General features: G+C 39.9%; 1 protein-coding gene across 5 annotated transcripts in view; it reads right to left on the bottom strand.

Annotated features, from left to right (window-relative positions):
* The window catches only part of FNDC3B (fibronectin type III domain containing 3B), a 361,399-nt gene that overhangs the window by 8,150 nt on the left and 329,138 nt on the right, over nt 1–24,111 (bottom strand). For all 5 annotated transcript variants that reach the window (XM_001165324.8, XM_016942296.3, XM_063807331.1 and 2 more), the window contains 2 exons: nt 14,115–14,281; nt 11,456–11,583 (listed from right to left, as the gene is read on the bottom strand). In XM_001165324.8, the coding sequence (XP_001165324.1) occupies nt 11,456–11,583; nt 14,115–14,281 (295 nt within the window). The remainder of the gene's footprint in view (nt 1–11,455; nt 11,584–14,114; nt 14,282–24,111) is intronic.

Below are 24,111 nucleotides of genomic sequence, written 5' to 3'. Positions count from 1 at the left end.
GTCTGGAACGGAGGCCAGGCTTCCAATGTTCACCTGGTAGTTATCCTTTTAAAGAGATTCCTCCCTCATTTTCAAACTTTACTTCAAGCATCTTATTATATTTTTGCTTAGTGACTAAACTCCAGACAACCAATTCTGTTTACTACTTATACTTTTCCAGATTTATCTTGCTTTTGTTATTCTTTTTATAAGACTTTAAGCACATTCCTCCTGGTGAGTTATCTTGTTTCTTAAAATTGTGGCATGTGTCTTAGCTGTTTGAGTTACAAATAGCTAGGCTGGAGCAACTAAGAAGAGCTGTAAGCAAACCCCTTACGGTCCTGAGAGACCATTCCTTTCTCACTGCTCACAGTTCCAATAATGAATCTAAATGAACGTTTTAAGATGAGCCCATTGTTATGGTGACTGCCGCAATCCATACACAGCCAGCTATTCAAGAGTTCAGACTACACCACAAGGAAACTGCCTCACTGTAAGTTATTTCCCAACATGTGGGAGGTCTCAGGAAAACAATAGCCGTTTTTTTTTTCTTTAAAGATAGCTTTTAGTTGTGAGTGTTCTTTATTTTCTTAATTTAATTTCTTAAGTATAGAATGCTTTTCTTGGAAACTGTTCTTGAAGAGGATGATTTCCTAAGTATAGAATGCTTTTCTTGGAAACCGTTCATGAAGGGGATGATTTGCAACTTCTGGGACTCCACCAGTTTGATAAAGCAAGTCCTTTCACATTTGCCATCTGGGCTTTGGTTTCCCTATCTTCAAAGTCACAGGTATACTATTTATTCTGACACTCTATGGTGGTGGTAAGTTAATGTTGGGATGTTTATCAAGTTGGAGAAAAGCTGACATCTAAGCAAGGTTTTCTGATATACCTCTTTCACTGATTCTTTTGCAGGTGACACCTATTGAAATATTTGTTTACCCTTATCAAAGGGTCAAATAATGTAGTCATTAAGAGTTCTTTTTCTCTGTGCAATCCTGGGAGCTGGGCCTGGCTGGTGTGACTTGGCACTCGGAAGCATTAAGCAGACTTTTCTCAAGCACAGAAACTGGAATCAGGATTTCAGTCTAAGTCCTTGCTCTGCCACTTACTAGGTCTGTGATCTCAGGCAAGTAACAGCTTTGTGCCTTAGTTTTCTCATTTTTAACATGGAGCTAGATCCAGGACCTAATAGTAACACTACTCCAAAGGAGGCTGAGGATCAGTCAAGAAAATGGATGTGGAATATGCTTTGCAAAAGGAATATGCTGGAGGGTATGTCTGCTTTATTGAATTTAATCTTCTTAATTATGCTGTCAGGTGAATATCATTACTTTCATTTTAGATATGAAGAAACTAAGGCTCAGAGAGACTGTTAATTTCTTAAAGTCTCTTAGCAAATAAAGGGAGTGGTGGATCCCAGATGAGACTCCACTTCCAAATCAAACACCGACCCTCACCACTGAAATTGCCCCAGCTCTGCCTGTTCCATTATTGTCCTCCACTTTACTCCTCTTCTAATGACTACAGTGCGACACCGGGTCCAGGTTTCATGGCCTCTGACTATGTCTTCCCATATCTCGCTGCTAACTCTCTGGCATTTCCATGAAAGACCTTCTAAATCATCCCACCACGGCTCCTGCTGCTCCATAAAGGAAAACACTATCTTTTATGATGTTATTGAAAGCAGCTCCCTGCTCAGTTTCTGCCAAGCAAAGACCTGGACAGTGTTTTTGTGATGTGGCCTCTTAATTTCTGCCATCGAACAATGACATCACTGTAGAAAACCACTTAATAACCTATCCCCACAAATGTTTTAAAGACTTCTGGAAAATGAATATAAATGTATATTTATATCTATTTTAATTATTTCTACAGTTTCCAGAATTTGCATGGCTACATCCCTTTTAAAAAGTAGGCTCAGCGGGAGGATCACTTGAGGTTAGGAGTTCAAGACAAACCCTGGTTAAGATTTAAAAAAAAAAAAAGTGAGCCCAAACGTATATTTAATTTCCCAGAAACCCAGTTTAGAGACTCTTGAACAAAGACTTCATATATTAATTTTAACAAAACTTCCCAACTTTAACTTTGTAGAGTGGAAGATATCTGAAAATGTATTTTAAAAATAAAGGAATCCTATTTTTCTTGTACCATTAGGCAAAAAGCATTGTAAAATAATATAAATAGTTAACTGAAGGGAACTTTCTTAACGAAAGTCTAATCAAAAGTTAGTTTTTAATTTGTAAATGTTTTTCTTTTAGCTATTCTTGTTATTTTAATTGGAACAGCTTCCCTCTTTCACAAGCCTTGCCAACACAATGTTAACATTACCTTTTTTACATTTAAGATAAATATATTGAGTGAGACAGTGTTCTATTATTTCCATATCTCCACAGCAACCAGCACAATGGCTTGAACAAAGTAGATGCTCAGCGAATGTTCTCTAATTAGAACCCTCAAATACTCAAAGAGTAGATATTCTGATACCACAGTGTATATAAAGAGAAAATAACAAGTAAATGTGAACAGTAAGCATTAAGATGCACACACAGACCACAGGGGTAAGAGACAGTTTGGTATAGGTGCAGCAAAAAATGGAGTCTATTGATAGAAAACATGTAGTTTCTAGTATATTTTATGCACGTGAATAGTTTTTCTTTTTTTTGAGACCGAGTCTCGCTCTCGCCCAGGCTGGAGTGCAGTGGCTTGATCTTGGCTCACTGCAAGCTCCGCCTCCCAGGTTCACGCCATTCTCCTGCCTCAGCCTCCCGAGTAGCTGGGACAACAGGCGCCCGCCACTACGCCCAGCTATTTTTTTTTTGTATTTTTAGTAGAGACAGGGTTTCACTGTGTTAGCCAGGATGGTCTCAATCTCTTGACCTTGTGATCCGCCCGCCTCAGGCTCCCAAAATGCTGGAATTACTACAGGCGTGAGCCACCCCCTACACGTGAATAGTTTTTCTAATATGTTTTAATCATTTTCTAATATGTTCTAATAGTTTTTCTAATACTTTCTAACAGTTTTTAAAGTGATCCAAATATTAAAACTTTGCAAATACTCTTCTAGTTGTATAAATATGTAAATGTGAGAGCACACATACTTCATAGCTTGTCTACCTTGGCTCTGACTATAATGTCCTTAAAAGTCAGCAAATTCACATAGACCAGTGTGGTGAGGCCAGTCATATCTCAGTGAAGATTTTTTTAGAGTAACAGATTAAGGATTTTCAGGTTCAAAGAAAGTAACAAAGATGAACTTTAAAATGAAATGTAATGTCTCAATTTTTTTAACTAAATGGTTGCATGTGGAATAAGCCAATCATATTTTATACAACTAAATGAAATAAATTTTTGAGTTATTACACTTGTAAACCTATGTTATTAACTATAAACTGATGGGATTTTAAAACTAAAATATGAGATCCAAAAGCCCAGATACGATTAAGAAGCCCAAATAATTGAAAATTAATTCAACATCTTTGTAATACCTGTCCCTTGAAGGTAACATCCTTCTGCGGAAGAGAAACATCCCCCGCCCCCTACATGAAAATAACAGTCTCATGTGATTATGGGATTACTGATTAAGTGGGATAACATGTAGCAACCTCCTAGGACGGGGCTTGGCATGCAGTAGGCATCTAAGAAATGTCAACATGATATATTATATTGCTACTTGACTGTATTTTCCCTGCCCCCCTTGCAGAAATCATGTGTAACACTCTAGGACAAATGCTTGGTGCCAGGGACCCTTGGGGCCTACAAATATAGGACTTGCAGAAATCAATGGAAGGGGAGCCCCATGATGCTGGCTTGGTGTCCAGACATGGCCACGGACACTTACAACCCACAGTACTTAGGAACTAATGATGTCACAAAAATCACCATGTCGCCAGGCCTGCCATACAGCTGTGCCTCCCCCAGGACTGTGCAGCTCTGCGCATCAGGGCAGCAGGCCACGCTTTGTGTCCCTTTGTTTTCATTCATTTTGACAAAGGCACCCTTATGGGCTTTTCCTCTTGACTCAATCCAATTTAAACGGCACGGCTCCATTTGAGATTTTTTTTATTGAAGTAACCAATCATAATATTGTAATAAGTATAGAAACATTATTATTTTTACAAAGACTATTTCTGTTCTTGATTTGATGAACGATATATTTTAAAGTAATCTTGACATGTTTATTCCAAATGAGAGGATTTAAAGTAATACCCAGACAACTGAAATGAAGAATCCATAACCCTTAATTCAAAATAACATGCTGCATAGTTGAAATCCTGTAAATAACAGGGAGCTTTTTGGGAAGCGTGGCGAGAACAGTGCATACTCGGCTGCTGGAGGCTTACCTTCATCTCTTTACTAATGTCACCCCTCCCAAGAACTGAAGGGGAGATATAATTGCACCATGTTATCATCTGTACAGCTCCTTCTCATGATTGAATGATCTAATGCTCACAGTAACCACCTGAGTTAGAGTTACAATGAGAAAGCCAAGACTCAACTAGGTGAATTAATTCCTCCAGAATTATATGACTATGGGAGGGAGACTTGTCCCCGTGTCTCCCCTGCTATGCCTACCAGGCTCAAGGGGAAATGTGCTAACCTGCAGGCCTCCTCTATTGAGGGCATAATGTTGGGCAGATAACTTTGTCCTTGAGCCAAAGATGAGAGGCAAGGGTACCGTTACTGAACTGCTTCCTGGGGGTTTTCATCCAATGGGCCTATAAACTCTTAGAGTACTGACTATGCCAGGAAGCCCTCACAATGTAAAACACCCGACAGTTTCTCAATAAACCAGGAGTCCTCTACCTGGCCTCCATGAAAGTGACTATCAGTTCATTTTACATGAATTTTAAGTAGAGGTATGGGTACATGTATGGGAATTTTTCTGATATAAGGGGTCATGACCTTCAGATACTTAAATAAACCTATAAAACTAAAAAAACCCTAAGAATCAGTAAAGTAAACGATGGTTTTTAAAGAGGTCTATCTTGATCTATTTTTATTTTGTTCTAAATTTGACCCTTTATTCACGCAGAAATAAAAAACTGTCCTATGAGACAGTCATAGCCTCATTGTTTAATTTCTGTATTAGGGAAATGAGTTGAAAGTCATTAAAAAAATTATGATGAAGGGGACAGGCATGGTGGCTCACGCCTGTAATCCCTGCACTTTGGGAGGGTGAGGTGGGTGGATCACTGGAGGTCAGGAGTTGGAGACCAGCCTGGCCAACATGGTGAAAACCTATCTCCACTAAAAATACAAAAATAAATTAGCCGCTGGGTGTGGTGGCTCATGCCTGTAATCTAGCATTTTGGGAGGCCGAAGCAGGTGGATCACTTGAGGTCAGCAGTTCAAGACCAGCCTGGCCAACATGGTGAAATCCCATCTCTACTAAAAATACAAACATTAGCCTGGAATGGTGGCAGGCGCCTTTAATCCCATCTACTTGGGAAGCTGAGACAAGAGGATCACTTGAACCCGGGAGGCAGAGGTTGCAGTGAGCTGAGATCATGCCACTGTACTCCAGCCTGGGCGACAGAGCGAGACTCCATCTCAAAAAAAAGGAGGCTCCAGCCAGGATGTGCTGCAGGCTCCAAGACTTTAAAATAGTTTGGTCAAGAGAAGATCTTTCCTTGTGGTACTCTTTGTGATACCATGTAGAATCAATGCATGCCTTGATACTATATTCTAAAAATGATACAAGATAAAAATATATTGATAGAGAAATACCATGAAATTAAATGTGTAGCTTTACAGACCTCTAGACGCTTCAGAGGTTTTCTTTTTTTTTTCTTTTTTTCTTTTTTTTTCTTTTTTTGAGACAGAGTCTCGCTCTGTCCCCCAGGCTGGAGTGCAGTGGCACGATCTCGGCTCACTGCAAGCTCTGCTTCCGGGTTCACGCCATTCTCCTGCCTCAGCCTCCCAAGTAGCTCGGACTACAGGTGCCTGCCAACATGCCTGGCTAATTTTTTGTATTTTTAGTAGAGACAGGGTTTCACTGTGTTAGCCAGGATGGTCTCGATCTCCTGACCTCGTGATCCGCCCGTCTCGGCCTCCCAAAGTGCTGGGATTACAGGCGTAAGCCACCGCACCCAGCCCAGAGGTTTTCTTTATGCAACAAATCTGAGCACCAAGAATTTCAGTAATTTTTCATAAATTTTGACTGCCAATAGGTAATAATTTCTCACAATTTGTTGATCCTTTCCTTGTCTTCAATGCTTATATTAAATACTTCTTAGAAAAGTTATTGCTGCCTGAATAGGAATATGAATATGAATTGTTTTGCTTTACTTCTTACTATGCATGAAACTGTCTATGCTATATCTTGTACAAAATAAGAAGTCACATGCATATAGACACAATTTTCATTCTTTTAAAGAATACTTTACAGTTAAGCCTATTTGAAAAGAAGTTTTAAGCTTCCTGGAAAAAAAGCTGTGCCTGGAATATTTATTAAATGGCAAAAGGCAAACCAAATGTGCATGCAATCTAATGAAGAGTAAAATTGTGAGTAATAATTTAATACTTCAAGTTAATAGATTGTTTAATAATTAAAATCAGCTGCTTGCCCCACATCGTGACACCTGAAAAACAGAAAGCGAATCACCTAGAACCAAGGCAAAGTTAGAGTTGATGCTTCAAACAAAACATCAGAAAAGGCCATGGCACTTGTCATGTGTCGCCTATAAAAATGAGCTTGGGGGAAGGGCCGGGCATGGTGGCTCACGCCTGTAATCCCAGCACTTTGGGAGGCTGAGGTGGGTGGATCACCAGGTCAGGAGATCGAGACCATCCTGGCTAAGACAGTGAAACCCCGTCTCTATTAAAAATACAAAAAATTAGCCAGGTGTGGTGGCGGGTGCCTGTAGTCCCAGCTACTCGGGAGGCTGAGGCAGGAGAATGGCGTGAACCCGGGAGGCAGACCTTGCAGTGAGCCGAGATCACGCCACTGTGCTCCAGCGTGGGCGACAGAGTGAGACTCTGTCCAAAAAAAAAAAAAAAAGAAAAAAGATCTTGGGGGAAAAGGATATTATCCTATTAGGGGTGATTTTTTTCTTTCTATGCTGAAGTTTACTCTTGTCACCACTGCAGGTATAAATAACCCTGGTGCTTTGAAGCTGCGTCTTTCATGCATGCAGGAAACATTTACTGAGTGTCAAACTATGTGCCAGTACTGGAAAAATAAAAATGAATAACACAAGCCCATGTATTAGTGGGTCCTGTCTGATTAGTGCTATAATTGAGGTATACACAGTGAGCCTGTAGCTCCGCTGTGGTGGATGTACAGCAGTAATTACCTCTCATTTTCTTTTGCTTTGCCTCTATGAATTCAAAGCCTGTTGCCTGTTATCCTTGAACTGTAATTATTTTAACCATTGTTCTGCACACATAAATATGTTTCATTCCCTAGCTCATGTCCAGAACAATGAAGTACTAAAACATCATGTTTAAGTTAATGTTTGCTGAATAGCGAGAAGCCAGAAAAAAAAAAAAGAAACCAGTACAAATTGTCCCTGACTCAACTGTGGCTTTTCATGTACCACTACTCTCCTTAATCATTTCTTGGTAAATGCAGGAAGCAAATGGGCATGTGGAGAATGCTAAGCCTCATCTGCTGAGCCTGCCATGCAGTACTGTGTATTTTCACCTGTTTACAACAAGAAACACTTTGTTTATAACTGTTTATAATAAGAAAAATAGTCTGTGGCATACATATGATTATGCATTAGTATATTAGCATTTATATGGCCATGGGTCTAAATATATAACATTAAACAGACAACAGATTCAAAAGAGATCATCTGCCAATAAAATCTAAATTACTGAATAGATTCACCTATAGTTTGGCAATGCCTGATGTGTACAGGTATCAAGCAAATAATGCTGCTTTTTTCAACAGGAAACAGCAGTCACTGTGCTTTGGGAAGCAGAACATTCTTCCAAGAACAGGTGGAAAAGCACGGCACGTAAAATAAAAGATTTTTACAATACAATGACAAATGTGTGATCAATGTACTGCTGGGAAATGAATTATTGTTAAGCGTCAAATGATATGTTGTAAAATTTCTTAACACCTCATATTTTAACCATTTTCACATTGCTATGGAACAGAATAAATTCTCTGCTCTCTATTTGAGCTAAGACCCCGAAACCAATCATATCTTTCTGGTAAAATGAAACAATTACGCATGTAAGTTATTCACTCTGAAATGGAATATATCGTATAAAATGAGATTCAAAAATAAAAGGAACCATAGTGTCTTTGTTCTTATTTAAGAGGAATGATGGAAACTTTGGTGACGTCATCCGCTGATGTTAATCGACACTGGTAGATGTCATATTTAGGATAAAGTTTTTTGTTTAAAACAATTAAATATTTTATCTGATACATCATATTAACAAAGTACAGCAAAATGTCCAAAATTACCTTTTTTTAAAAACACATTTTATTTGCCAATATTCTTTATTATCATATAGCAAACACCAATGAGAAATTTAACAGAAACTCTGAATCAAATGATTTTCTACTTGTGTATTTGGAACTGAACAAAGTTTTTTATAAATTATGCTAGTGTTTCAGAGAACAGGTGGCATTTATTTTCATCTTTATGTTTGATATAAATGAACGCTCCTATTAAAAGTGCTGATGAAGAATGCACCTCAGCTTTCCTAATGGAATACATAATATTACATCCTGATTTGACAAAAACAAGTTCTAGGGACTATTATAAAAGCCTATAGAGTATCTAAATCCTTCAGAGTCATTGATCTGATTCTTCTTTGGAGGAATTAAGAATCAACAAGGGCTATGAAACATGATAAAACTAATTTCTTATCTGGCTATATTCCAAATGCGTTCTCTCTTATGTGGGTTTATTATGTGATTTACAGAGCCTTGCTACTCAAATTATGGTCCATGGACCAGCAATGTCAGTGTCACCTGGGAGGGTGAATCTCCACCCAAGACCTACCAGGTCAGAATCTGCATTTTAACAGATTCCCGGGTGATTCCTTTGACATTAAAAGGTGACATGCATGACTTAGAGCTTCTGAATCACAGGCCTCCAGGGCCTATGCATCATCTCCCTTAACCTTCCATTACTTCTACAAAAAAGGTAGACAGAATGTAGGCTTCAGTAGTTAGGTTAAGACTACTTCTCCTCGATGACATGATTGTATATTTAGAAAACCCCATCATCTCAGCCCAAAAACTCCTTAAGTTGATAAGCAACTTTAGCAAAATCTCAGGATGCAAAATCAATGTGCAAAAATCACAAGCATTCCTATACACCAATAATAGACAAACAGCCAAATCATGAGCAAACTCCCATTCACAATTGCTACAAAGAGAATAAAATACCTAGGAATACAACTTACAAGGGATGTGAAGGACCTCTTCAGGGAGAACTACAAACCACTGCTCAAGAAAATAAGAGAGGACACAAACAAATGGAAAAACATTCCATGCTCATGGATAGGAAGAATCAATATTGTGAATATGGCCATACTGCCCAAAGTAATTTATAGATTCAATGCTATTCCCATCAAGTTACCACTGACTTTCTTCACAGAATTAGAAAAAAACTACCTTAAGTTTCATATGGAACCAAAAAAGAGCACGTATAGCCAAGACAATCCTAAGCAAAAAGAACAAAGCTGGAGGCATCATGCTACCTGACTTCAAACTATATTATAAGGCTACAGTAACCAAAACAGCATAGTACTGGTACCAAAACAGATATATAGACCAATGGAACATAACAGAGGGCTCAGAAATAACACCACACATCTACAACCATCTGATCTTTGACAAACCTGACAAAAACAAGAAATGGGGAAAGGATTCCCTATTTAATAAATGGTGTTGGAAAAACTGGGTAGCTATATACAGAAAACTGAAAGTGGACCCCTTCCTTACCCCTTATACAAAAATTAACTCAAGATGGATTAAAGATTTAAACGTAAGACCTAAAATCATAAAAACCGTAGAAGAAAACCTAGGCAATACCATTTGGAACATAGGCATGGGTAAAGACTTCATGACTAAAACACCAAAAGCAATGGCAACAAAAGCCAAAATTGACAAATGGGATCTAATTAAACTAAAGAGCTTCTGCACAGCAAAGAAACTATCATCAGAGTGAACAGGCAACCTTCAGAATGGGAGAAAAATTTTGCCATCTATCCATCTGACAAAGGGCTAATATCTAGCACCCATAAGGACCTTACACAAATTTACAAGAAAAAAACAACCCCATCAAAAAGTGGGCGAAGGATATGAACAGACACTTCTCAAAAGAAGATATTTATGTGGCCAACAAACATACAAAAAAAAGCTCGTCATCACTTGTCATTAGAGAAATGCAAATCAAAACTACTATGAGATACCATCTCATGCCAGTTAGAATGGCAATCATTTAAAAAGTCAGGAAACAACAGATGCTGGAGAGGATGTGGAGAAATAGGAACACTTTTACACTGTTGGTGGGAGTGTAAATTAGTTCAACCATTGTAGAAGACAGTGTGGCAATTCCTCAAGGATCTAGAACCAGAAATACCATTTGACCCAACAATCCCATTACTGGGTATATACCCAAAGGATTATAAATCCTTCTACTATAAAGACACATGCACATGTATGTTTATTGCAGCACTATTCACAATAGCAAAGACTTGGAACCAACCCAAATGCCCATCAATGTTAGACTGGATAAAGAAAATGTGGCACATATACACCATGGAATACTATACAGCCATAAAAAAGAACGAGTTCATGTCCTTTGTAGGGACATGGATGAAGTGGAAACCATCATTCTTGGCAAACTGACACAGGAACAGAAAACCAAACACCGCAGGTTCTCACTCATAAGTGGGAGTTGAACAATGAGAACATATGGGCACAGGGAGGGGAACATCACACACTGGGGCCTGTCAGTGGGTGGGGGGCAAGGGGAGGGATAGCATTAGGAGAAATACCTAATGTAGATGACAGGTTGATGGGTGCAGCAAACTACCATGGCACATGTATACCTATGTAACAAACCTGCATATTCTACACATGTATCCCAGAACTTAAAGTATAATAAAAAAAAAAAAAGATCAATACTAACAACAACAAAAAAAGAGACTACTTCCCCTCTGTAGTAAAATCACAGGCACTTTAGTTTTCAATTACATACTGACTTTGATACTTGCAAACCTCACCATCAATGTCAAATACAAATAAACAATTTACAACTCTTTAAGACAAGCATATGCTTGAGAACCGAAAATTGAAGATGAATACCACCATATATAAAATGAAATGTAAACTAGGCTTCACCCACTCTGAAGAATTATACAATAAGTACAAGTTAGGCAGTTTCTATCACTGATTTTAAGAAAAACATAGTTCACTGAGTCATTCATAGGAATAAGCAGAGGCATGGAGCCAGCCATACTCAGTTGCACATGTGCCATGCACACTGGTTCTTACCTGTTTGTATTCAGATTCTCTTCCAACCAATACCTGCAGAATGTAGTTAACAGGGTCACCTTTCATTGATGGTACCGTCTCCCATAAAATTTCACATGAATTTCCTTCTAACTGTGTTACTCGAGGTGCTGAAATACAAATCCACACATCCAAGCTCAAAATTCAAAGTATCATGTTAATAGTCAACACTTTAGCACTATTAGTGAGAACCCAGAGAGAGCAAGATTGTGCCTGTGTTTGCCCTGAGAGAGGAGCTGATTTGCCCAGCCTCTCATAAAACCAGCAGGGTGCCCTTTAGGCACAGAGAAGTTACTCCATGACTAAAAAGCCATTGATGAAAAATCCTTTGCCCATTATCCCATTAATAACAGCTTGATGTGGATCACATCTTTTTTTCTTCTATGGCAATTGAGTATCCTCTATGGCTTAGGCCCTGTCCTAGGTATTCTGGAAGATGCAAAAACAGGCAAGGTAAACCCTGTTTTCAAGAAACTTAAGATTTAGTTGAAGGAAGGGGAGAGCAAGGTATGAGACGCATACAAAAAGAAACATCAGGGAATAAAAATGAGAGGTATAAACAAAACGTTGGGAATTTCCAGAGGAGGAAAAGAGCATATCTGGGTGAGGGTCTAAGGAAAGTTTGAGGAGCAGGTGACATGTGAGAACAGTCCTGGGGAATGGGCAGCATTGAAAGCCTTTAAAAATTAAATTATATTTATATATATTTTATTTTTCACCTCCTGAACTCCTCATTCTCATTTAAAGCTAAATTATATTAGTCTGCAGTAAGGCACTTAAAATATTCTAGATTTAAAAAATATTTTCATAACTTCTATCTCTACAGCTTGATTCAATATGACATTTTCCTATTTTGTAACTAGAATGTGTATCTCCTGTCTGAACCCCCTTATACTTTAATCCCTAATTACATGCAACTAATTCTTTAGAGACAGTTGTTTCTGCTTGCAATTCTGTGTGTTATTGTTTCAGAAAAATAATGCTTTCCTTAAAAAAAAAAAAAAGAAGAAGAAGAAAAGGAGCCTACGCTGGAAATACTAGGCCAAAATTCCAAGCATTTTATGAAAATACTAAATAAGGAAGCCTATCAGATTAAACTGTCCTCCAGCTATGACAATAATTTCCTGAATCTAAGAGTGAGAGGAAGACTACCTGATCATGCATCAGAGTGGGAAAACTGACCTTCTGAAGTAGAAAGGCTGGGAGATGCAAGCACTATCAATGTGCCATTGTATTTTTTGTAAAATGAATCCCCACCAAGAATCACTTTGAGAGGCAAAGATAGTACTCCTTCATACTTTCTAGAAAGACCCCTGAAGTGGGATAATTGATCAATGTGGCCACCCTTCCTTGGTACTAATAAACCAAAGCAGCCACAGTGTGCTCAGACATCTTTTGTGTTATAACTGAAAGGCAAAGCTGCACCAAAGGGCCAGGGCATTTACTGCCAAAGTGACCTGACAAGGCCGTGCATGTGTATGCACATTCATACTCATGTCTTAGTCATATAAAGAAGGGTCTGCCAAAGAGTCTGCAGGGCAGGGAAGCAGGAGGAAGGTATTTACCCTAAACTAATCCTGAAAGGAGCTATGAGGTTCGTAGAATCCAAGCCAAATCCTGACCCAGGTCCTGGAAAGTTCCTATAATTGACTTTGTGCCCTGGTTGTAGCTGACACACCTCCTTCATGTGGGAGTAGAGAGTCAAACACATATGCAAGGATCTCTTGTGCAGGTTGTACTTACCCTGCTATCTGTCAGCCTTAGGGTTATTTTGAGCAATAGCTCGATAAGCCACTTGTGCTGTCTGTCCCCTAAAAGACAAGCTGCAGGGACCTCCACAAGAACCACAGTATTTGCAGGAGATGAGGCAGGGCCTCAGGAGTCCATGAGTGGCTGGGTGGACAGGCTGAGCATGCTATGGTTCCTATTGCTATTTCCTGCCTTGCAAGTCAGCCTCAGTCAGGCATAGCTCTGTGGCTAGATAACAGGCTGAGGGCTCAGCAGACCCGGTGGAAGAAGGGTCCAGGCAGAGTGTCTTTTGTTCACTAGCCTTGAGAGATACGGGGAAGATCTGGATACAAGGGGCTCTCACAACTTCTGCAGTACCTGATCCCATTAAGGGGCCAGAGTAGGAAAGTAGTCATCCTTGAAGAAACTTCAAGATAAGTACCCCAGGAGATTAGAGCAGAACGCTGCTACAGCTTTCCAAAGGCAGTGCTCCACACCAAGAGCTGTGCGCCAAAAGAGAAAGGCTGCTGAAGTTGCCTAAGTCAGTCTCTAGGCACCAAAGTCACTGAAAGATGAATGCCAACCTCTGCTTCTCTGAAAGTCTAGGAAAGGGGAGTCTGACGCCTTCCTTGGTAAACTGTCTTAAGGGCTGAAGCACCAGGAATTTAACCCTTACTTCTAACCATTATTTTTGATAAACATGCATACCTACAGAGAAAAGTCATCAGTAGGCCCTTTCCTTTCAAGGTCTCTCATTTCCCCCAGACAACCCATTGCTCAATCTTCTTTAGAATGTTCTTTTGATTCTATCTTGCTGACATTATATTTAACATCAGAAAAGAGCTTCTTTCTATAAGTCCCAACAGTTCCTTACTCTCAGAAGAGAGCGAGAAAGAATACATAGTCTACGCACCTTTGATGGTGGGGGGGACGCTTTTGGTTGTGCTGAAGGTATAGGTTTCTGAGAAGGGCCCTTCTCCAGCCTCACTTGCTGCCTGGATTCTGAAGGAGTAGCATGTGAATTCCGTCAGTCTCTGGACCTTGTAGGTGTGGCTGGGTCCTCTGTAGATTGAAATAAACCTAGAAGAAGGAGCAGAATCAATTAGCCATCTGAACGTGTACTAATGACAAGAAATTAATTATGATGCAAACTAATGGAGCAGATTAGGCCAACCTGGTAAACGCTTTCCATACATTCTGAATTAATAATCAGCCAGTTGCTACATTAGGGTTAAGCTGAATGTCTAAATGTATGTTTTTATAAAAGAAAAACATAAACTTAAGCACATATAAAGACTGGAATGAGACTCCTTTAATCAGGATCTAGATTCTAGAAACATCAGTTGCTCATGTTTTTATTTACTAATAAAAAACAGAATTTTCAAATTTTTCATAATGCTAATATCTATAATCTGGTAGTGTAAACTAATCTTCTACTATGTACTAGGCAATGAAGTTAATGTTAACAGGACATCTGAGAAATAAGGTCCTCTTTAGCCAAATTTTGCAAATAACTGAGGTTTGGCCAGAAATGCTTTTAATTTTAACTTTTATCGATCTTACCAAGAGCTTTCAAAGCCCCATTCCTCAACTGCTAAGGAGACATTTAGGATTATGGATCGTTGAGAACACATGTAAAAAGAAAAAAAAATGCTGTGTTCAGAATCATCCATCAGGTTCATCAAAATCACAGACAAACAGCACAGGTGGGCTGGACAGTTTGGACTGGCAGCTTTTGGCTCCTTCCCCCATCGGATCCAGGACTATTTTACACTTCTCTGCTAATTAAGATTTCCATGAAACGTTAAGCATAACAGGCACACAGATAAACAAACAAGGCCTTATGTTTTAGGTGTTTTCCCCCAGGGTCTTGAAAACAACGTTTTCACAATAAAAACATATTTGAGAACTACAGTATGCTGTCATCTTTTTAAAAAATATAGTTTAACTGTAAAATTTTGGAAATAACATAACTTCCCATAAGTCATCCAGGATCTTTAGTAGATTCAGTATTTGAATCCTGCTGGTCCAGTGGACACGCTGAGAACCACTACATAAGTTAATCCAACCACAACGCCTTGTTCCTAGACAGACAGGCCAATGGATTCTACATTTCCAGGGCTTCGTCACAGCATCTGAGGACAATCCACTGTCTTCAGATACTGGAAGTTGGCCACTAACAAAATCATAATCCAAAATGTCTGACTCTTGGGCCAATTTGGCCTAGGGGTAAGCAGAATTTATGTATTCATTTAGCAAACATTTCTTGAACATCTGCTGTGTGCTAGGCTCTGCGGATTTGAAAGATGAATAAGACCTAATCCCTGTGCGTTAGCTGGTCCTGAGTGTGGGCAAGGTTTTCTGAAGCAGGGCAGCAGCTTTTCCATGTGCTGGAGCACAGTCCCTCTGGATGGATGAATGGATGGAAAAATGAAGAGATACAGATCTAAAACATTTTCTTTTCTTTTTCTTTTTTTCTTTTTTTAACAAAGCCTGTCAGAGTCAATGCTTACTTTAAAATATCCACGTGTGTATTCATCAGCCTCTGCAATCAAGTTCCTGAGCCCTGGTCATTTCACCTATTTAGTGTTCTGTCTGCTTTGCTGTGTAAGGAAGTGCCTTTTATTAAAGGCTGAACATTTTTAATTTCAGGGAAAGCCAGAGTCCAGGCTGAAACCCACAAATACCATGGCAACCTATTTAGCACTCTTGACACATTACTACCCTAATGAAGACATCCTTGCTAATGCCAGAGCCAAACAGCTATTTATTAACTCAGCCTAACCTAGTCTACAATCTCTAACAGGAGTAATTGCCCTTAATTATATCACAAATTGAAGTCATGGTTTAAGTAGTGAAAGTGTTACATCTTCATTACAAATTTGCCATAAAGCTCAGTTTTTAAAGGAGTTTGGAGAGGACCGCTAGGAACAGTATGCTTTCCTGCCATGCCACAATCTAAGGAGAGTATTTCTTTCGGAAAAAAAGTTCAATATATATTTGGACCCAGATCCAATTATAATATAAGCAATAGCACTCACAGTCACAAAGAAATTTACTGAAGCAAATTCATTACTCTAAGTTTGTAATCTCAATAGAACAGATAACATACGTATCAATTTAAAAATACATCAAAATCTTCTGTTTCTAGACTATTGTGTTCCTTTAACTTGTTTTGCTCTTGTACTGGAGCATTTTATTAACTGTTTAAAATTGCATTCCAATTTATGAAAAACATAGTGGAAACAGCTGATAGTAATGAGAAATTTAAAATTTTATTTATGTCTGGAGACAGTGTTAATTAGAATTACAAAAATGACCCCATTTGTGTCTAGAAAAAAGTGGGAGTGACCTTGAAGACTCTGGAGGAGACATGACTGCAGAGGATTTCAGCTTTACAGTTCAATCACCTTATTTTCAGTGAAGGCAGAGTTAGGCAGCTCCAGGAGGCCACCTTGGAGCTGCAATTCCCCGTGGAGAGGAACTTGGGAACTGGCAGCCAGGTGCTCCCAGCAGAAGGGAGCTGAGAAGAGGAGGGAAAGGGGTGGTTCTTTCTTCCTTCAGCCTTTTCTAGAATAAGCATGCATCTAAGCAGTCCTCTAATGTAGCCCACTGTCTACTCTGGCAATAATAAATCATGATCTGCTTGTTGCTCTGAGCAAAGCCATCACTGCTTTGACTGGCCTGCCTTCCCCAAAAAAGGGCATGGGGAGAAATTATGAGAGGGGCATGGAGAAGAGCTCTTTTATTTTGTTCTCAGAATATGTATGGAAATAGCCAAAATAGATGGTAAGTAATTCCTATGTCATGTAATTAACCAGATATTGAGCCTTCAGGAGGGAAGGAGATGATGGGCATGACAGAGGCTCTTTCCTGGGTGAAACAAGTATAAGGTGGGAAGGGGAGACATAAGGAATCCTAAGAGCTTTGGGTGAAACAACCCAAGGCAGGAAAGCATCAAGTGTCAATTGGGCCATCTAGAAACACTGATGTACCCTGTCCTTTTGGGGCCTGTGCCCTAAGATGAACACACAGGCCCAAGGTCAGAAGGGCTGAGCAATGATGCAAGATGATCATAGCTAATGCCTTCTGAAGACTTTCTCCAGTCATCTCACTCTCAAGAGTGACCAAGAGCCACAGGGAGACATTAAAGACAGAGGTAGCAAGTTGGCACATTATTAAAAAGCTGACACCTTCCTCACTTTAAAGGTTTTCCCTACCCTTTCATCTTCTTAAGGAAATAAAAGAGGTAAGAATAGAAAGAGAACTGCAAGAATGAAACCATGACATGAAAGGGATGAGAAAGACTTGGTACCAATTTTTTACACTATGAAAATCATTTATCACAGTCATTTCCAATTTCATGTCATTTTACTCTCTACAACAAAAAAATTCATTAAATACATAAGAAAATAGATTCTAGTTAAACTTCTTCTATACCCCCCTAAAGATCTGGGTACTTGGTAGGCTCTCAGTAAATGCAATTTCTGAGACTGGAATTGGCTCTGTAGACTATGAAACACCAGCAAGTAGTTTAGCCTCTTCGTGCCTCAGTTTTCTCATCTGTACAATCAGTGAAGTGATGGAACCAACCTCAGAGATATTGTGAGGTTTAAATGGGTTAATAAAAGAAAACTGCTGGCCGGGCACAGTGGCTCAGGCCTGTAATTCTAGCATTTTGGGAGGCTGAGGCGGGCGGATCACAAGGTCAGGATTTCGAGACCAGCCTGGCCAGCATGGTGAAACCCCATCTCTACTAAAAACACAAAAATTAGCCAGGCGTGGTGATGCGTGCCTGTAGTCCCAGCTACTCAGGAGGCTGAGGCAGGAGAATCGCTTGAATCCGGTAGGCAGAGGTTGCAGTGAGCCAAGACTGCCACTGTACTCCGGCCTGGGCAAGAGCGAGACTCTGTCTCAAAACAATAAATAAAATAAGTAAATAAATAAAATCAAAGTGCTTAGGCTAATCCTGATATATAATAACTCAATATGTGTTAGTTATAATCATCTTAATGCTGTGAAGACAGAATTTTTAGAAAGGACTCCCTGTGTGTTCTGAGAGACCACGTACATCACTGCTAACACAGATTTTTTTCTGGGTGGAAAGTCAGCCGCATGGTAAGAGGCAACCCTGCAGAGCAGGCTGCCATGTTGGCCTCAGACATGAGCTGTGGGACTACATCTGTGAGGCTGTTTACTCTCCCTCAGGCGGGTCCTGCCAGTGAAGAACAGGCAGAGACGCTTCCTTGGAACACACTGGTGAGGTCTGAATTTGACGGCTCACATAAAAGCCCCAAGCTCTGACACAGCAGGCCTCAGATAACTGTTGATTCTAAGTTTCTTTCTGGTAAACCCTAGCATGAAATGTACATGCTGACAGTAATGTCTGGTTCCCCTTGCTCCTCCAATATCAGACAATAAAGACCTACCAAAACATAATAAAAAGCACATATGCCAACACAAGAATAATATAATTCCTCTTTCATCCCAGTTCTATAATTATTTCCCATCATTCCAGGAGGCAAAATAAGAGAGAATCTTCCTTCTTCAGGGCCAGTGATTTATGGCCATTTGTATGGTGCTCTTTCTAGGAAGCTCTGTAGGTTAACACCCCTGTGGCTAGAACCACTCAGGGAGAGATTACAAATATTCATCAAATATTTGTTTTACAAAGACTAAGTTAATTTTTTTCTTGCTCCTATATCTTTTTTAAAAGACAACTTAATTTCAGAATTCATTAATAAGTAAGCCAGAGGCCTTTTGTGATGGAACTAAATATACCAAGCATCCCAAGACACAATGACTGAAGACTACACATTTTAAATGCAGATAAGGATTCCGAAGAGCAAGGCTTTGCCATGAAGAGAACAGCATTTGTCGAGCTTTCCTAGTCCTCTTCCTCTTATATGTAGAATGACCAGGGTCAGTGCTTAGATTCCACCTGCTTATGCACCACAGGCCCTAGGACATCACACCATGGCCAGAAGGCAACAGAAGGGTCCTGCTGTCTTGAAGGTGCTGATCACTACTATTAATGCTTCAGTGTGCATTGCTTCAACCCTGGGGAAGGGAGGAGATCCCTGGAGTAGGAAGAAAACAACTGGAAATGGGAGGACCTAAAGCAGCAGGAAATGGTGAAAAACTCTCACTAAGCCCTCAATACCTTGGTTTCTAACAGCGAGTGGGGCTCAGGAAACGGGGATGCACTCCACGAGGAGTCACACCTGCTTAACCCTTTGGGCTGCTCCCCTGCTCTAGGCTGCTGAGAAGGACTGGACCATCCTTCACTCCCCTCTGTAACTCTGACACTGTCGGTGGAGGAGGTGGAGCACAGGGACTTGGACCCAGGAAGACCTGTGCTCTAACCAGCTCTGCGCTTTACTGCCACATCATTCAGCCCTGCTAAGTGTCAGTTCCTCCCATTTGTAAAATGGGCACAGCATCTACCTCGTAGATTGTTTTAAGAGTCAATGCAATATTTATGTGGGTAAAACCTTAGCCCTGAGCCTAGGATACAGTAAGAGCCTGGCATATGGCATTATCCAATGGCCCCAAACTCTGCACCAGGAAGGCCACAGGTCACCTTTTGGGGATCTGAATACCTCTGGCTCCCAGTTCCTGCTATACAGGCCTCTCCCCAGGTTACTGGGGTCATTCACAGCTTTTGACCCAGCAGGAACATGTCCATCTAAATTTGTGATTTTCTGTTACAGCCTATGCCAGACATTTAGTTCTCCCCAACATAAATCACTCATCTAATTTGGTGGCCAAGGAATACAAATAAAATGCTCACTTTGTTATTTTCATGACATGAGCACACTTGCTGACAAAAGCAACAAGGAATAATGTATATATAGCGGTTCCTGGAACATACCATATGCTCAGTAAAGTCACTGAGTCATTTGAGTATGAGTTCAGGCTGAGGCATATGTAGCTACAGGCAACCCTTATGGTACCACAGGAGCCCCAGCCCACGCTGGCAATATCTCTGAGGGGTCTTCTACTCTACCTCCATCCCCTGCTGCCTGTGCCCATGAAGCTTCAGAGGCATCAGCCCCATGACCCAGGCTCCTGTGAGGACCAAGAAGAGGACAAGCACAGTAACACCTGTGGGGCTCTACTGTGCAGGGAGTTTGGATACAACACACTGGGTGATGATATAAGCTCTGCAGTAAGCTGGCCTGGGTCTGAGTTCAGGCTCAACAGTCTGGTAATGGTGCGTTCTATAACCAGGTAAGTTGTTTCCTCCTCTGTAAAGTGGGTACGAGAAGAGTAACTACCTTGTAGCATTATTGAGAGAATTAAAAGGGATGATGAAGGAAAACACGAGACAATGCCTAGCGCTTATTAAATGTGCCATAAATACTACTGTTTTTAATACTATGTAAATATTATTGTTTCTAACACGAGTATTATTAACAAAGCACCAATGCTCATGAGTCTGTTTTACAAGGTTGGAAAAGCTGAAGGAGTCCTCAGAATGGCATCCCTCTCATTTTCATTCCATGAGGTTTTCTTGAGTTGGAGAGAAGAGTTGGGCATGTGACCAAGATCACCCTGTCCTGGCGAGTCCAGGCTAAGAACTGTTGCTGCAAACACCAAGATGGGGCAATGCGCCCAATCTAGGCACTGCCCATAGCGTCGGGCATTTTTACTTAGAGAGAAGAAAGATGGGGAGAAATGCTCTCCTACACTCAGAATATTTACTTGGAAAGGGGAAATAAACTGGTTAGAAGGTTGGGTGGGTCATTAAAAGTTTACAGTCTAAATGAATTCTTGATGGCTTTGCCCATAACTTGTTTGAGCTTTGACTGTAATATCTTCTTGAAACAAGACACTCGGATGGCAATAAGCACGCATGAGTTTTAATGTTGGTGATTTACCAATGATTAAAAAAACATTCTGCACAGTCAGCCCTCCATATCCCTAGGTTCCATATCTGTGGATCAACCAACTGCAGATAGAAAATAATGGGGGAAAAAAAGGATGCTTGCATCTATACTGAACATGTTCTGCTTTTTTTGTTCTTGTTATTCCCTAAAGTATAACAACTATTTACATAGCAATGGCATTATATTAGGTATCATAAGTAAACTAGAGATGATTTAAAGTATACAGGAGGATGTGCGTAGGTTATATGCAAATACTATGCCATTTTATATAAGGGACTGGAGCTTCCATGGATTTGTGGGGGGGCAGGGGGGGAAGGTGTTGCCCTGAAACCAATCACCCATAGATACTGAGGAAACAACTCTGTGTGATACTATAATGGTGGAAACATGTCATCATACATTTGTCCAAATCCATACAGTGAACAACACCAAGAGTAAACCCTAATGTAAATTATGGAATTTGGGTAATAATGATGTGCCAATGTCTGTTCATCAGCTGTAACAAATGTCCCACTGTGGTGGACGATGCTGATAACAGAAAAGGCTGTGCATGTGTTGGGGTAGGTGGGATAAGGGGTATCTTTGTACCTTCAGCTTAATTTTGCTGTGAACCTAAAACTGCTCTAAAAAATAAAGATATTTAAAAATGAAAAACAAAGTTCTATGTGTTTGTGAATACCGAATGACTGCTTATTTTATTCTGCTTGCCGGTCAGAGTACTCCATGGCGGGACAGAGCAAGGTCTCAAGAGCAAAAAGATACACACAGACCTTAGCCAGAATGCAGAGATTATTACCTTCACTGTAAACTTGAACAAGTCACATAACTCTCTACGGCTCAACTGCCAGACAACAGCTGTCTTGTTCACTTGGCAGGAACTTTTATGAGATCGAAGTAAATTCTATGACTTCTTATTGAATATGCACTAGAAAGGCAAACAACAGATTCCGGGCATTTTCCAGAAATTCTTGGGGAAGACTATACTTTTAATTTCAGTATTTTAGGCTTTAACATTGTGAAAGTTGACTTTTTGCACTCAAGTGCAACTGAAGGAAGAAGTTCCATCATGTTAAATCTTTCAATGTTCCTTTATTTTAAATCACTATAGGGGGAAATGTAATATACACGAAGAATTTAGCTTTAGAATGTTTCTTTAAAACAGTTTGATTTTGAAAAAAAAATCCAAGAATGCTCTAACTGGCCTATAACTTAAATTTATGATGGAAAATAAGAGATAATGCTAACGTTTCTACATTTACTACCTTGTTATCTTATAAACCCTAGGCCAACTACAGGCTCACAGCAACACATTAATATTAACTCCTCAAAATGCTCTAACCTGCTGACCTAAAATAACCTGTAGTCTACTAAAGGCTGCAAATGGTACCTTTCAAAACATGTTTCACAATATCACAAATCAACAGCTCAGCAATATTCATTAAAAATGACATGTCTTTTTTTTTTTTTTTCTTAATTTCCCTGGGCTCCATGGATTGTGTGTATGTGTATGAATGAGAGAGAGAGAGAGAGAGAAAGAGAGAGAGAATTTCGTACGTTACTCAGGTGGCATTTGGGAACGAACGGTGCTCAAAATAGAAATGGATAGTATTCGCCCTCACTCTGCCAAGAACACAGAGTCTGACCATGTCTATGGAGAAGCAGATGGCATCATGTGGGGACACCTGAGGCAGGGAAGGTGCAATACCTAAACTGATTTTGATGTTGGCAAGAGTCCCCGTTTACCGACTGAGCGTGAACGTGCCAACAGCTATTGAGAAAAGAGGTTAATTTCCTAACCCTCTGTCCCTGGCTGTATATGGACCTTTTTTGGCTTGTGAGTGATCAGGCTGTAATACTGTTTCATTAATGGGTGGAATTTTTTAATGCTCCTTTTCTGAGAGATAAAATTTCACTATACCTACTGATGGTGGAAATTCTTTACAAAGAATAAAGGAATAAAACAAAAAAAATCTTTTTTTTGGTATACTTTAATGTATTAAAATGGAGATTTATTTATATTTAAAAAAAGGATGACTAGGATTTCTAAAGACCACCTGAAAAGCTTGCAATCTCCCACTCTCCTACTTTGCTTTAAAGTATATGCAGTGAAATCTTCAAGGATACTCTTCCCAGAGTTTTCCAAATTCCTATTTGCCTACTAATGTTTTAGTGGCCTTGTCTCAACCTGAAAAAAATGCTATCTAATTCCATTCTGTTATTTTTGTTTTTAGTAAATGAGAGGTAAAACTGTAATCTGACTTCTATTTCTGGTCCAATTAAGATCTCAAATAGTTCATTTGCCACCTCTCACCTCTGTCTGTGCCTGGATATTTTAGCCTAAGATTGACTAAGCTACTCGGTTTCAAAGGCTAAATTGTTATGCTCCTTTTCTAAGAAACAAAAATGTTACTTTCTTTTTTTTGAGATGGAGTCTTGCTCTGTCGCCCAGGCTGGAGTACGGTGGCGTGATCTTGGCTCACTGCAACCTCTGCCTCCCAGTTTCAAGCAATTTTCCTGCCTCAGGCCCCTGAGTAGCTGGGACTATAGGCATCTGCCACCATGCCAGGCTAATTTTTGTATTTTTAGTAGAGACGGGTTTTCGCCATGTTGGCCAGGCTGGTCTTGAACGCCTAACCTCAGGTGACACATCTGCCTCGGCCTTCCAAAGTGTTGGGATTACAGGCATGAGCCACCGCATCTGGCCAAGAATGTTTCTAAAATCTTTTTTTCCCCAACAATTAAGGACTGAAGACAGCTATCATTATTTGCATTTTGTAGTAGGGGAAATTAAGGCAAAAAGAAGTGAAGGGATATGCCTCTAGTCACCTAGAAACCCAGCAACAGTTCTGAGATTTCAACAGAGATTTGATACCCATGTCGAGAATCATGATAGCCTGCTGGTGGATGTAATATGAAAATGTCATTTATCAAACAGTGATGATTATATGGATCGGGGACTAGTCAGAGAAGCACTGGAAACAAATCCTGAGGGTTTCTTAAGGGCCTGGCCCTGAGCTG

Source organism: Pan troglodytes, chromosome 2, assembly GCF_028858775.2.
Source record: "Pan troglodytes isolate AG18354 chromosome 2, NHGRI_mPanTro3-v2.0_pri, whole genome shotgun sequence".
Classification (NCBI taxonomy): Eukaryota; Metazoa; Chordata; class Mammalia; order Primates; family Hominidae; genus Pan; species Pan troglodytes.
This window is presented reverse-complemented; position numbering and strand designations above follow the sequence as displayed.